At 45.6% G+C, this 13702-nt stretch overlaps 1 protein-coding gene across 7 annotated transcripts in view; it reads left to right on the forward strand.

Annotated features, from left to right (window-relative positions):
* Window positions 1–13702, forward strand: part of BEND7 (BEN domain containing 7) — an 86907-nt gene that overhangs the window by 16736 nt on the left and 56469 nt on the right. For all 7 annotated transcript variants that reach the window (XM_047755594.1, XM_047755588.1, XM_047755593.1 and 4 more), the window contains one exon: window positions 11420–11722. In XM_047755594.1, the coding sequence (XP_047611550.1) occupies window positions 11420–11722 (303 nt within the window). The remainder of the gene's footprint in view (window positions 1–11419; window positions 11723–13702) is intronic.

The raw sequence follows: 13702 nt of genomic DNA on the forward strand, positions 1-13702 counted from the left end.
ACAGACTCACAGATTCCGCAGTCAAGTTTATGGTTACCAAAGGGGAAGGGTGTGGGGGAGAGGTACCTTAGGAGTTTGGGATTAACGCATGTACACACTGCTCTGTATAAAGTAGCTAATCAACAAGGATCCTCTACAGCCCAGGGAACGCTATTCAATATTCTGTAATAACCTAAATGGGAAAAGAATCGATGTGTGTGTGTGTGTGTGTGTGTAAAACTGATTGACTTTGCTGTACACCTACAACTAACACAACATTGTGAATCCACTATACTCCAATTAAATTTTTAAAAAACATATGGCTTGTAATGAGCTTCAAGAGAAAGTCATCTTCGGCCTGAACCCCAGGGGTTTCAAAAGACACCTGCCCGCAGCCCCTCCTTTCTTGACTTTCTCTAGCTGCCGTCTCTGGCCACCCATTCCTGCCCAGCCCCATCTTTCCTGGGTGACTTAGAGGAGATATTTATGTCCAGAGCTGCCACTACCAGACGCCTTATAGTCCACCTTACATGATTCTCCTCGATTATTTTTCTCTTAGAAAAAAGTAATACAGATTCATTTCAAACCCATTTTTTTAAGTTGTCATTTATAAAGTTGAAAATAAGGTGTAAAGTAAAAGAATCCCATCCCAGTCACACTCTCCCCTATCAACAGTAGAGTGTGGGTAGAATACACATGTGTGTGTGTTACACAAAAGGAAAATGGGACTTTCCTTGGGGCTCACAGCATAACTACACGGCGTTGCTTCTGCAGTGGCTGTGGCTCCATCCCTGGCTCAGGAAGTTCCACGGGCCTCAGGTGCTGCCACTTGTTTAAAAAAAAAAAAAAAGGAAAATGGAGTTATCCTGTAAAATGTTGTATAACATTTTTGGCATCACCAAATCTCTGTTGGTTTCACTCGGGTTGAGGGCCTAGGTGGAGGCAGGTGGTCGGGCCCCCGATTCTCCAGTAGTCAAGGAAATAACCGTGGTCTCAGCCGTCGTGGAGTTTAATCGTTTACCCTGTACCCACTTCCAAATGGCTAGAAAAAGGCCCATTTCACTCTTTGCAGACATGTGAAGATACACAGTAATCTCATTGTCCCACTGTGCCGTAATCACTTACCTGACGTTCGCTGATCGACGTCTGAGTTGTCCCCAGTGTCTCACAGTGAAGTGATGTGACCGTGACTGTCCTTGTGCTCGAGTCATGGGTCCTCGTCTGAACGTTTCTGTGGGATAAATGCCCATGAGTGGAATTGCCAGATTCCCTCTAAAAAGGTCCCCTATCAACAGTATATGAGAGTAACCATAACCCTACAACTTGGTCAAAACAGGGCTTTATCAATCTTTGTTTTTTTGTTTTTGCTTTTGTTTTGCGTCTTTTTAGGGCCGCCCTCGTAGCATATAGAGGTTCCCAGGCTAGGGGTTAAATTGGAGCTGTAGCCCCTGGCCCACGCCTCAGCCACACAGCAACGCCAGATCCAAGCCACATCTGTGACCTACACCACAGCTCACGGCAACACCAGATCCTTAACCCACTGAGTGAGGCCAGGGATCAAACTTGGGTCCTCATGGGTGCTCGTCAGATTTGTTTCTCCTGAGCCACGATGGGAACTCCAGGCGTTATCAGTCTATAGTTTTTGCCAAATTAATAGAGAATTTCACATGATTTAATTTTCTTCACATTACTAATTAGGGATATTAAGAGATGTAGACTATTCCTCTTGTGAATTGCGTGTTCATGTCTGTGCCCATTTTCCATTGTTCATATCTGTCATCCTCATGGCTTTGTAAGACCTCTCCCCTGTACTTGGGACTTTAACACTTTGGCTTAATTATTCCCGGACTTTACTTGAAAGGGTGGCCTCCGACCTACCCACTTCATGGTGGCTGGGGTTACAGTCCATGTCTGATGCAGGAACATTCGATCGGGTAGCCCTGTTGTATTTATTATAAAATATAATTTTCCGTGTCATGAGAACTTTGCGGGGAGAGAAAAATAGATAAGCTCTGAGTTGGGTAGTTCCAGCCATGTCACATCCCTCTCTTCATGGATGTCCCATCACTTTCAGGATGAAGTAAAAACATCCAGATCCTTGTGTTTTATGCTTTGCCCATCCAGTGCCCATTCAGTCCAGCGCATCGGCTTATTTGCCACTGCCCGCTTTGTCTTTCTCCGCCACGGCACTGTGTGCAGTGCCCTTCCTCTTCTGTCTCCCCCAGCGCGCCCGTGGCAGTGCTGCCCATCTGTTTCTGACCAGCCTAAGTCTTGTCTTCGTGAAGTCACCCATAACCCTCCCAGTTTAAAATGAGCTCTTCCTCTCGCCTCCTCAAACACTCATAATTTAGGCTCTGTCCAAAGCATGTATCTGTGTTCTCTTGGTTTAGTCTGTCCGGTCGCACTGGAAATGTGGCCGTAGGGCATGTAGCTGGGGGTGCATTTAAAAGCAGTGGTAGCCCCTGCCATCTCCAGTGGTTCCGAGATGGGGAACCAAGGGGCCCAGTGCTGTTCCCAGGCTACGGGAATCTGCACACCTTGGTGGGCGGGTAGCAAAGTATATTTGGATGTATTGTTTCATTTTTTATTTTTCTGTTTTATGGCCACACCTGTGGCATATGGCAGTTCCCAGGCTAGGGGTCAAACTGGAGCTACAGCTGCCGGCCTACACCACAGCCACAGCAATGCAGGATCTGAGCTGTGTCTGCAGCCTACACCACAGCTTGTGGTGATGCCAGATCCTTAACCCAGTGAGGGAGGCTAGGGGTTGAACCCACATCCTCATGTATACTAGTCAGGTTCTTAACCCACTGAGTCAAAATGGGACTTCCACATTTATGTTTTAACATAAAAATGAAGTCATCAAAGAAAATTGTTCCTTAATCCCCTTTTAGGACTCTGCCCCCCCCAACATCTCATAGCTGTTTATTCTCTATCTGTAGGCATTTCTTTAAGGGGTGCATTTGAGAAGCAGCATGACAGCCCATCTTGTTCATTTCCTGGTAGTTCTCTGCTCCCTTGGCCCTTCTTACTCGTCTCAAGCCCCTTTTGCCCTTTCTGCTTGGAAGCCCATTTTCCAGCCAGGATCCATGGCATTCTGTCTTGGGACCAGCCTGGCTTCACTTCCTCAGCATTGGCTAAGGAGAGTTCAGCCTCCCGGCCTGGCTGCGGGGGGCCCAGGCGGCTTGAGCCTGCCCGCGCTCCAGGAGAGAGACCCGTGTCCTTAGAATCGCTGTGGGTCCATTCGCGTCCCATGTTGGGCTGCAAACTCCAGGAGGAGAGCGACTCGATCTTTCATTTCTTTTCCTTTCTTTGGCCCCACAGAATCTCATATTTAGTAGTGGAACAATAAATATTTATTGAATGGATGAATGAGCCTGATGCTATCTAAATAGATTGGAAAGAAACCTAGTTGTCCTTTCAGTGAAAACACCATGTATCCTTGGGCCGCTTAATTATTTTCCACCCGTAAACTTCAGTTGAACAGGGTCCTGCAACACGAGGCCACACACGTGGGGTGACCTTCTCCTAATCACAGCATTTGGTTCACCCGGTTAAATGATTCTGCAGCCACGTCTTCACCTCCTTCCTTCTCAGTGGCATTTAGACTCTGTTGTGTTCTTGAATGGACCCCAAGGACTGTTTCAGGAATGCAGGTTCTGGCACATTCTCTTGGCTCCTCTTAATTTTGAGGGGGGGCAGGTTCCCACTTCGGACTGCATCGGAGCAAAGGGCTCACCTGGCAACCATGGCTCCATTCTAGAAGCTAATGCTTTTCAGAGCATTCTTGTTAGAAGGGTCGGTTAGACTCTCAGTCTTGCACTGTCCCCTGTCAACATGGCTGTTGTCTCTGGGGACGGCTAATTGGGACCTTGATAGCATCTGCAAGTCAATATGGGTTTGGAAGGACGGTGCCGGCCCCCAGGCCTCTCCGAGCAGGGTCTGCTCCAGACCCTGGGCCTGTGGGCTCGCTCGCGGAGCGCTGTGCTGGAGGGGCTGCGGCCCTGGCCAGATGGCCCCTGCCTCCTCCTTCCTGTTCCCTGTCTTACTGCCATCATTTGACGGGTCCTAGTTCACCCTTTCCTGCAACAGGGCTCTGCCAACTTCTAGCATCCAAAAGGAGAGAGTTGCACCATTCAGGACAAATCCTGGTCGTCTTTGTGATTCTCATTAATAAACTCAACTTTTTTCTGTTTATCATGTCATTCCCTGAAAATGCAAGAAATTTTAAAAGATTTTTTAATAGGTATATTCAGGAGTTCCTGCTGTGGCTCAGGGGTAACAAAACGGCCTAGTATCCATGAGCATGCTGGTTCAATCCCTGGCCTTGCTCTGGGGGTTAAGGATCTGGTATTGCTGAGAGCTCCAGCATAGGTTGTAGACGAGGCTCGGATCCTGCATTGCTGTGGCTGTGGTGTAGGCCAGCAGCTGTAGCTCTGATTTGACCCCTAGCCTGGGAACTTCTGTTTGCTGCACCTGCAGCCCTTAAAAAAAGAGAAGAAGGAAAAAAATTAAAAATATATTCACAGAGATGTTCCGCCATCTCCACCATTTCCAGAACGTTTTCCCTATCCCAGACAGAAAAGCGTGTTTACTGTCACTTCTGCACACCTTCTCAGACGCTTCTCTCTTTCTAGTTTCCTCAGAGCCTGGCAGGGTCAGGCCATATGCTGCTCCCCCTCCTGCCTGGAAGCTGAAAATTTAAGTCCACCTTTTCCTAGTTGATAAAAAACAGTGTTCGAAATAACCTGTAGTACATTTGAAGATGATTATATCGATTCTATCAATAGCCACTTATCTTCTCTGCAGAACCACCCAACTTCTTTAACCTTTCCTTGTCCTTTCATCTTTTTTGTTGACTTTTGCATGATTTTCTCGAGTTTCTCAACATCCTCTCGAAAGGGTATGAAACTGGCCATGATACTTTAATAATAGCCAACCCGTACCGGCTAGTGGAGGACTGTCCCTCGGTGCCCTGTCAGTCCTTCTGTCGAGGTGAGTGAGCAAGTGGCACCTGGGGGTGGAATGATGGAGGGTCAGGGAGCATGAGGAGGTGGAGTGACGCAGTTGTGACCACGGTGACTGCTGCTGCCATGGGCCAGGGAGTCCAGGAGGAGCAGGTGGACTCACTTTCCCAGCCTGGAAACAAGTGAAGTTGGAGCTCCTTTACTGTTGAGATGAGGGTTCTGAGCTCCCGACATGTCACGTCAATAGGAAACCTGGTATCTCCATATCGTCAGTGAACCTCAGGGCTGCCTCAGTCCAGAGGCCAGTTCCCATTGGTGGTAACAGCAGCTACTACTGCCCGGGAATAGTGAGGAATACCGCTGCATCGTCAGCTTCATGTTCCCCGTTTTCCCTGGTGCCTGCTGAATTTCTAAATTTTCTTTGTCAAAACTAGCCTCATGAGGAGTTCCAGTTGTGGCTCAGGGGGTGAAGAACCTGACTAGTATCCATGAGGAATTGGGTTCAATCCCTGGCCCCGCTCAGTGGGTTAAGGATCTGGTGCCGCAGTGGAGGTTGCAGATGAGTCTCGGATGTGGTGTTCCTGTGGCTGTGGCATGGGCTGGCAGCTGTAGCTCCAATTAGACCCCTAGCCTGGGAACTTCCATATGCTGTGGGTAAGGCTTCCCCCCAAAAAAAGAAAAAAAAAACTAGCCTCATGAAAGATGTTCAACATCACTTAATTATTAGAGAAATGCAAATCAAAACTACGAGGAGGTACCACCTCACACGGGTCAGAATAGCTGTCATTAAGTCTATAAATAACACATGCTAGAGAGGGTGTGGGGAAAAGGGAACCCTTCTACACCCTTGGTGGAAATATAAATTGGTACAACCACTATGGAAAACAGTATGGAGTTTCCGCAGAAAACTAAAAGTAGAACTACCATATGATCCAGCAATCCCACTCCTGGGCGTCTATTCAGACAAAACTATAATTCAAAAAGATACATGCTCCCTAATGTTCATTGCAGCATTATTTGCAATAGCCAAGACAAGACATGGCAGCAACCTAAATGTCCTCTGTCAGAGGAATGGATTAAGAAGATGTGGCACATTTATACAATGGACTACTACTCAGCCATAAAAAAGAACGAAATAATGCCATTCACAGCAACATGGATGCAAGTAGAGATCCTCATACTAGTGAAGTAAATCAGAGAAAGACAGAGAACATATGACATCACTTATACGTGGAATCTAAAATGTGGTGCAGACGAACCTATCTACAGAACACAGAGAGACTCACAGACATGGAGAACAGACTTGTGTTGCCAAGGGGTGGGGGGAGTTTGGGGTTAGTAGATGCAAACTATTACATGTAGAATGGATAGGCGGGGAGGTCCTCCTGTACAGACAGGGAACTAGATCCAGTCTCTTTGCATAGACCATAATGGAAGATAATATAAGAAAAATAATGTATCTGTATGAATGACTGGGTCACCTTGCTGTACAGCAGAAATTGGCACAACACTGTAAATCGACTTTAATAAAAAAAAAAACTAGCCTCATGTATCCCCACTTCCCTGCAACCTTCTAATTCTCTGACTGGTATTAGCATCCATTTAGTCCCCAGCGAGAAACCTTGAAGTTGCCTTTGATTCTCCTTCACATCCCAAGCTCCATCCCCGCATCCAGTGAATCACCAAGTCTAACTGGTGAAACTTCTCTCTCCATCTTGGTCCCATCCCCTCCGTCCTGGTACCCATGACGCCTCCATCACGCATGTAGCCTCTAGCTGGTTTCCTCTCCCACACCGCTTTCACCAGGGCTTTCCCAGATTTGTTTTTCTACAAGACAGATCTAATTATTTACCATCTTTATGTTAAGAGAGATCATGAATTTTATTTTATCTTCATCTGCATCCATGGCCTATTGGAAATGCCAGGGATTGAATCTGAGCCACAGCTGCAACCTACACCACAGCTGTGGCAATCCCAGTTCCTTAACCCAGTGCACCAGGCCCAGGATCAAACTCACGCCTCAGCAGCAACCTGAACTGCCACAGAAACAAGGCCGGATCCTTAACTCGCTACATCACAGCAGGAAGTCTCTTGAGATCATGAATTTTAAATTACCCAGAGTAATCACCCTGTATTTCCAGGGCAGAGTTATTCTTCCTTAATCTGACACTCAAGGCTCTTAGTGGGATGACCTCACTCTGTGTTTCAACTTCTTCACCTGCCACTTCTCTTTATAAGCCTGAAACTCCCAGGACACAGACCACTCTTAGGAAGCAGCCTGGGAGGTGGGAGGTGGTACAGCAAGTGGCACAGTGAGCTTCTGCCTGGGGCCGGAAGAGTGATGTCTAGGGAGCCGTCCTCCCCGGCCCCAGGGGCTGCAGCGAGGCAGCGTCCTCAGAGAGGAGCAGACTTGGAGCTGGATTCTGGAGACAGGGTTAAAAGCGGTGTAGGGTTAACAGGATGGGGAAAATCAGGACCATATTTCAGAACAACCAACCTCTATAAAGGGATTTGGTAAAAGATGCTGAGAGATTTGGGGAGAGGGGTACCTTTCATTTTTACGAGATGATCTTTGATTCTCTGGGGCCTGGCAGATGCTTGATAAATGTTTATTGAATAATATATTTCTTGTGTTTTTCCACTCCGTCCTATTGATATATTGTTTGTTTATACCAGTTCTACTGGACTTCATTCTGGTTTTAACATGACACTTCTTTCATTGACTTAAGAAAGGTGTCTGGAATGCCTGCTGTCTGTCAACACTAGTTCATTTTTAGGGCAAATGAAGGGTATCATTTAGGGCAAAGATATGGTGATTGTTCTCTGTGGGTCTTTGTGAAAAGACAGCATATAGAAATGGACATAACCAAGTTATGTTCATCATCTTACTGTGTATTTGGGCATGACCATCTTTTTTTCTTTTATTAACCCAAACCGTGAAGAATCAGGTATGGTGTGATGTTAACTTTCTCTGCTGGTCAAGTTCAAGGAGACCCTGTATGGTGACTTCTGTGTCTTAAGACTCTGCCTGTATTATGGAAATTCTCTATGTAAAGGCAAGTGATCTAGTAGAGTCTTACCGTTTAGCAAAGGATGGAATCCAGCTTTCAGTCTTTCATAGATCCTGTCTATGAAGTATAGTTAGTAAATGCTCAAAACAATTTCAGTTAAGGCTGTTTTAACTATAAGGCAGCCACACAGCATGGATCCATGTTAGTAAGATTTGTTTTTTTCTCAAAAGATCCAGCCCCTTGGAGTTGAATGTAAGTAAAGGCATCGTTAAGTTTGGAAAGGAATCGGGAGAGTGCACAGGTTTCCTTGTGGAACTATGCTTCTTTAGAGAGCTTTCTTCTCCTGGCATTTAAATGGAGAAGACATTGACTGATTAGAACTGGAAAGACAGAGATGTCAACTCGCATTTCAAACTCATTCTCTTAATACTTCTCAACTTTTTCTTCTTCTTTTTTGGCTGCCCCGCCACATATGTAGTTCCCCGGCCAGGGATCAGATCTGAGCCACAGTTGTGACCTATGCCGCAGCTGTGGGAACGCCAGATCCTTTAACCCACTGTGCCGGGCCAAGGATCAAACCTGCATCCTGACCTACAGAGACACTGCCGATCCTGTTGCACCATAGCGAGAATTCCGATTTTTTTTTTTTTGGTCTTTTGTCTTTTTGTTGTTGTTGTTGTTGTTGTTGTTGCTATTTCTTGGGCCGCTCCCGCGGCATATGGAGGTTCCCAGGCTAGGGGTTGAATCAGAGCTGTAGCCACTGGCCTAGGCCAGAGCCACAGCAACGTGGGATCCGAGCCGCGTCTGCAACCTACACCACAGCTCACGGCAACACCGGATCGTTAACCCACTGAGCAAGGGCAGGGACCGAACCCGCAACCTCATGGTTCCTAGTCGGATTCGTTAACCACTGCGCCACGACGGGAACTCCCCAATTTTTTTTTTTTTTAAATTCAGAGAACTTGGGCTCCTCTATGGCAGTCAGAAAGCCCACTCTTTCTGAGAAGGACACATGTGACTTTTAGAGGTATTAGATGCCCTGTGGACGTCTTGGAAATGGAATAACCTGCATCCTACACTGCTCTGTGTCCCCCTGGGGTTATGCCAAGAAAGGTCTGGTTCAGAATTCATTTTACGTTTCAGGAAGCTAAAGTTTAGAATAGCAGGTGGCTTGTCTGGTCTCAAGTAACAAGTCAGAACAGTTGGGAAGCGAGCCCAGGTCTGGGGAGCACCAGCCTGGCCTGTCCCCTGACCCACACCAGCATCTGGGGTCTGAGCTTCTGCCGCTCTCCTGCTTGCCTGCCACTCAAGCCCCCTCCAGCCCAGGGGATTGCGGGCCACTCAGCTTTTCTGTCGTCCCCACTTTTAGTTAAGTCTCATCCCTGACCCTCCGCTCCATCTGTCCCAAATGCACATGGAAACCTTCCCCTCTCTCTACAGAGCCCCTCATTGCCTGCATGTATGATCTGGGTCCAGGACCTCTACTCCCAGGCCACACGGGTCAGGGCTAAAAGAAGGACAGTTCAATTCCCCAGAGACCCTTCATACACGTACCATTGTCCTCTGGGCACACCCAGCCTGTCTCCTCTGAGAAGCTCCCCCAGCTGGCCCATTTTCAACCTTCCCCACACCTATGGGCTTTCTGTGGCCATTCCTGCCCTTTGCTGCTTCCTCCTGGGTTCATGGTCCTATTTGTTGCCGCGCTTGGTTTTGGTTTTGGTTTTGGTTTTGGAAGTGTTTCTGAAGGCTGCCGGGGCAGCCCACGGCCAGAGTCTCCCTTCATGCCTGCACCTTCTTTCCTCCACCTAGGGTCCTGGTCTACCCTGCAAATACAACACGTGCAGAATTCACATTGTAGTTTCAGTCTCATAATTTTCAGAGCTCCAAGTTCTAGGACCGTAAAACTACAGTCATGACAAAGCAGATTTGCCCTTAGAGAGTTCCAGGATTCTCATGACTTTTTTTTTTTTTTTTCCTCCCTAAAGAGAGCACTTCATCATAGAATTCAATCTCTGGAGCAGAGCTGGGACCTTTGAAAAGAGAGTGTCCCTTTTGCTCTGATGTGTCAGGGTTCATGTGGAGAATAGGCTGGCACTGACCCAAGAGCCAGGCAGTGTGCCCGCCTCCGCCTGGCTTGGCTGGTGCAGCTCTCTCCAGGGAGCTGGGAGGGAGGGGGGCGGCCGCCCCCGGCAGTGCCAACTCGGATCAGTGTGCTGCAGCCTGGGATGCACGTGCGACTCCCCTGATCTAGAAGATCAAGGATAAAAACCCTGCAGGGAGGAAGCTGCTTCTTGCCCAAACTGTGCTGTTAACCTAGCAGGGAAAGGATACGTTTGGATGCTGACACTAAGACCAGCAGCAATGGCTGGTAGATTTATCTTTCAGAATTCCTCTGGGGCCTCTTCCAGACACACCCTGTTCCCCAGACATCTAGAGAAAGTTGTAAATTTTGCTGGCTCTGCATTACTTTAATTGTGCTTGGTCATTCATTCTCACAGAAACCTGGAACATGATTTACTGTTTCTATATTTTCATGTTCACAGGTGTTTGAAGTGAAAAGAGTTTTGTCACAAATGAAAATATTTCTCCTCTCAGGCATATGCCCACATAGAGCAGTACTGTAAACCTAGAAATCTCTGTGTTACTTCTGCATTGGCTTGTGGTAAATATTAAAGACAATCTTTTACTATCATTTAAAAACTGCAAGATACTTATTTCAAAACAGTGTACAAAAGTTCCCTTACCTTTAGTAATGCATTCACACATTAATTAGATAAATGTCTAATTAGACCATGCAGAATACCTACATTCATTGTACAGTTATGGATGCTACAGAGAAATCTGGCTAATGTGATGCTAGGTGCATTAAAACATCCTTGTATTAAATGTGCCAGATTTATTTGCTAGAGCTGTGTTTTTTTCTGAATAGATAACGTACCATGGGCCTTTTCCTTTTCTCATAGCTAAAATTTCAAGCATTTAGTAGAGTGACTGTATGAATATATACGCTATCATGAGGCTTTTATTTTAATACCCAGATGAGAGGGGAAAAAAATCTACTTAATTTTTTAAAGATATTGGCTGATGACAATTTAAGAAGACAGTATTTTGAAATAGCTCCTAATAGATCTCAGCATCCTCTAATGTTATTATTTATAGAAAATATTTTGTATCTGTACAGTTTTAGAGTCCTCTTTAAGTAATAGTTATTCCATACCCTCAGTGCAATACAGATACCTTGCTTCAAAAAATAATAATAATCCTCTGAGGAAAGGAGAATCTTAAAAGAGCAGCTTGCATCTGGAATCACTAATTTTTCCCCATTTCCAAAGGAGGAAGAAGGGGTGGATTGCTGTGGGGGGGGGGGGGGGGTTTGTTTTTTGGTTTTTTTGGGTTTTTTTGGTAGTGGATTATTTTTTCTTTGCTAATTTACAGTGATATCTCTGGCCCTGTTTCCATTAGGAGATGAAAGCATGGAAATTAAAAAACAAATTACAGGAATGAGAAGATTACTGAACGACAGTGCTGGCAGGATATATCAGCGTGTGGGCAAGGAGGGGGAGAAGTTAAAAGAAGAACCCCAGGACTTGGATTCAATCTGGCCTCAGCGCCTGAACTCCGCAGAGACCCCGCAGAACCTCCACCCGACTTCCCGGGGCACGTGGAATGAGTTACCACCCCAAAGCGGGCAGTTCTCGGGCCAGTATGGCACCCGCTCCAGAACCTTCCAGAGTCAGCCCCACACCACCGCCGGGAGCGCCAACGGTATGGCCGGCAGCAGACCCTCAGAAGGCTCTAGGGGCGGTTGTCCCAGTGTGTTTTCTGTCTAAATATTCAGCATGTTCCGTGAGTTCAGAGTACGAAACCCTCCCTGAATCACCTGCCTTAGCTGAGATACTTTGAAAGACAGGAAAGAAGAGTCTAAAAAAGCCAGAATGGAGAAGCAGGAAGAACCGGAGCATCTCAGTTAGAAGGGACGATTTCTTGGTAGAGATTTTAGCCCTCTGAGAAGTTAAGGCCATCATTTGCTGGTAATACTGGTATTATTGTCACAAAAGACTGAACGTCATGGCATAAGGGCTCCCCTTTGTCACGAAAAGGGGCTGCCTGGTCACGTGACGTGTTATTAATCTTTCCCCTTGCTTAGCCCTGCGCTTTCTTCATTACGGGGAAGCGTCAGGAGGAGCAATGACCCAGCCCCAAGTGACAGTGTCACTTTAACCTCACATTCAAGACACTGAACCAGATGAAGCACAGTTTATAACTTGCTTCACTCGGGTTGAAAATTATTCCCTTAAAGTAAAAGGTCCTTCATTTAAATTCCTAATCATTAAGAAAAAAGAATCAAGTGGCAAAATTTTTGTTTTTCAAAGAGTAAGGAAAAACTTGATTTCTCTGTTCACGTTCGTTTTCCCTCCAGTGACATTGGATGTTACTTGTTCTATAAATTATGTGCAGATGTGCAGATCTGTAGTTTTCACAAAGAGTCCAAGAAGAAAGGAAGAATGCATTTTCAGTCTCCTTGAAAAGTTATGGATTTTTTTTCCCCATCCTTCAAGAAAAAGAGAACTGTTGTGATTTTATTTTTTTAAACACAGTTTGCAGTAAGCAATTCAGAGGTATGAAAAGCCATCCTGAGCCATTGCAGATGAGACAGGGCCGGACCCCAAGAGACATATGGGTGTCTTCTCTTAATATTACATAAGCCAGTATCAGATTCACAGGCTGGCATGCTTCCAGGTTAGAAGGAGATGGCTCTTTAAAGACTCCTCCATAAAAATAAAAAGGCAGTTCCTTTAAAATTAGAAAATGATTTATAACAAGCTGAAAAGGGTTGGTTTTGCCCTTTAAAAAATGATAAAGATAGACTTAGGATAGTGACTAGGAATATTCTATAAGGCCCTCCTAACTCTTCTGCCACAGAAGAGATGACTAGAGAAATAAAGATGCCCTCAGGTAGGTATGAAGTTAGCTCCATATCAGTAAGTGTGGGGTGACCCATGTTCTGTTTCCAGTACACAACGAGGATGCTGGGCGTACTTTGGAAAATATCATTAAGGATAAAAGTTGCAGACCTAAATTCCCCCGTATTTGTTTAAAATAGATCTTTTTTGTGGATTGCTTGCCTGTTTTCCAATCGCAATAAGTTAGGTATAACTATGACAACCTTGGTATATCATTGGAATTATTTGCAGTTTTAAACTTGTGACATCTCAGGTTGCCATAACTTTGAATGTAAGTAATTGTGCTACTCCAGACATTATCTTTGAGGACTTCATGATTTGGCTCTGGTGAATATTTCAATAATACCCACAAATTATACAGGTTGCATTTACTCCATCACATTTGATGGATAGTAAAAGATATAACTGGACCAAAACCTTAGAACTAACGTCTCCCACCTATGACAGTGCTCGCAGTCTCTTACCCTGGACCACTTGAAAGTAACAGAGTTGGATACTGAGGCTAGAGGAACTGCACCGAAAGAAGGATTTGCCAAATGTCCCATTTTCATCCAGGAATAATAGGAAGCTATTTGTTCACATATAAGGGAAAGAGAATAGAATAGCTTTATGAAGGAAAAGCTATATTCAATTTAAACAGTGAAGAAGAGACTAAAGTAAAACTGCAGAAATCGAATGGAAAAAAAGATGTAGAATGATCTCCTTTATTAAGCTGGAGAAAAATCCCACACACCAGCACCCTCTGACCCATCAAGTTCACATGTATCATTCCGGACGCCGC

The sequence above is a fragment of the Phacochoerus africanus genome, chromosome 12 (assembly GCF_016906955.1).
Source record: "Phacochoerus africanus isolate WHEZ1 chromosome 12, ROS_Pafr_v1, whole genome shotgun sequence".
Classification (NCBI taxonomy): domain Eukaryota; kingdom Metazoa; phylum Chordata; class Mammalia; order Artiodactyla; family Suidae; genus Phacochoerus; species Phacochoerus africanus.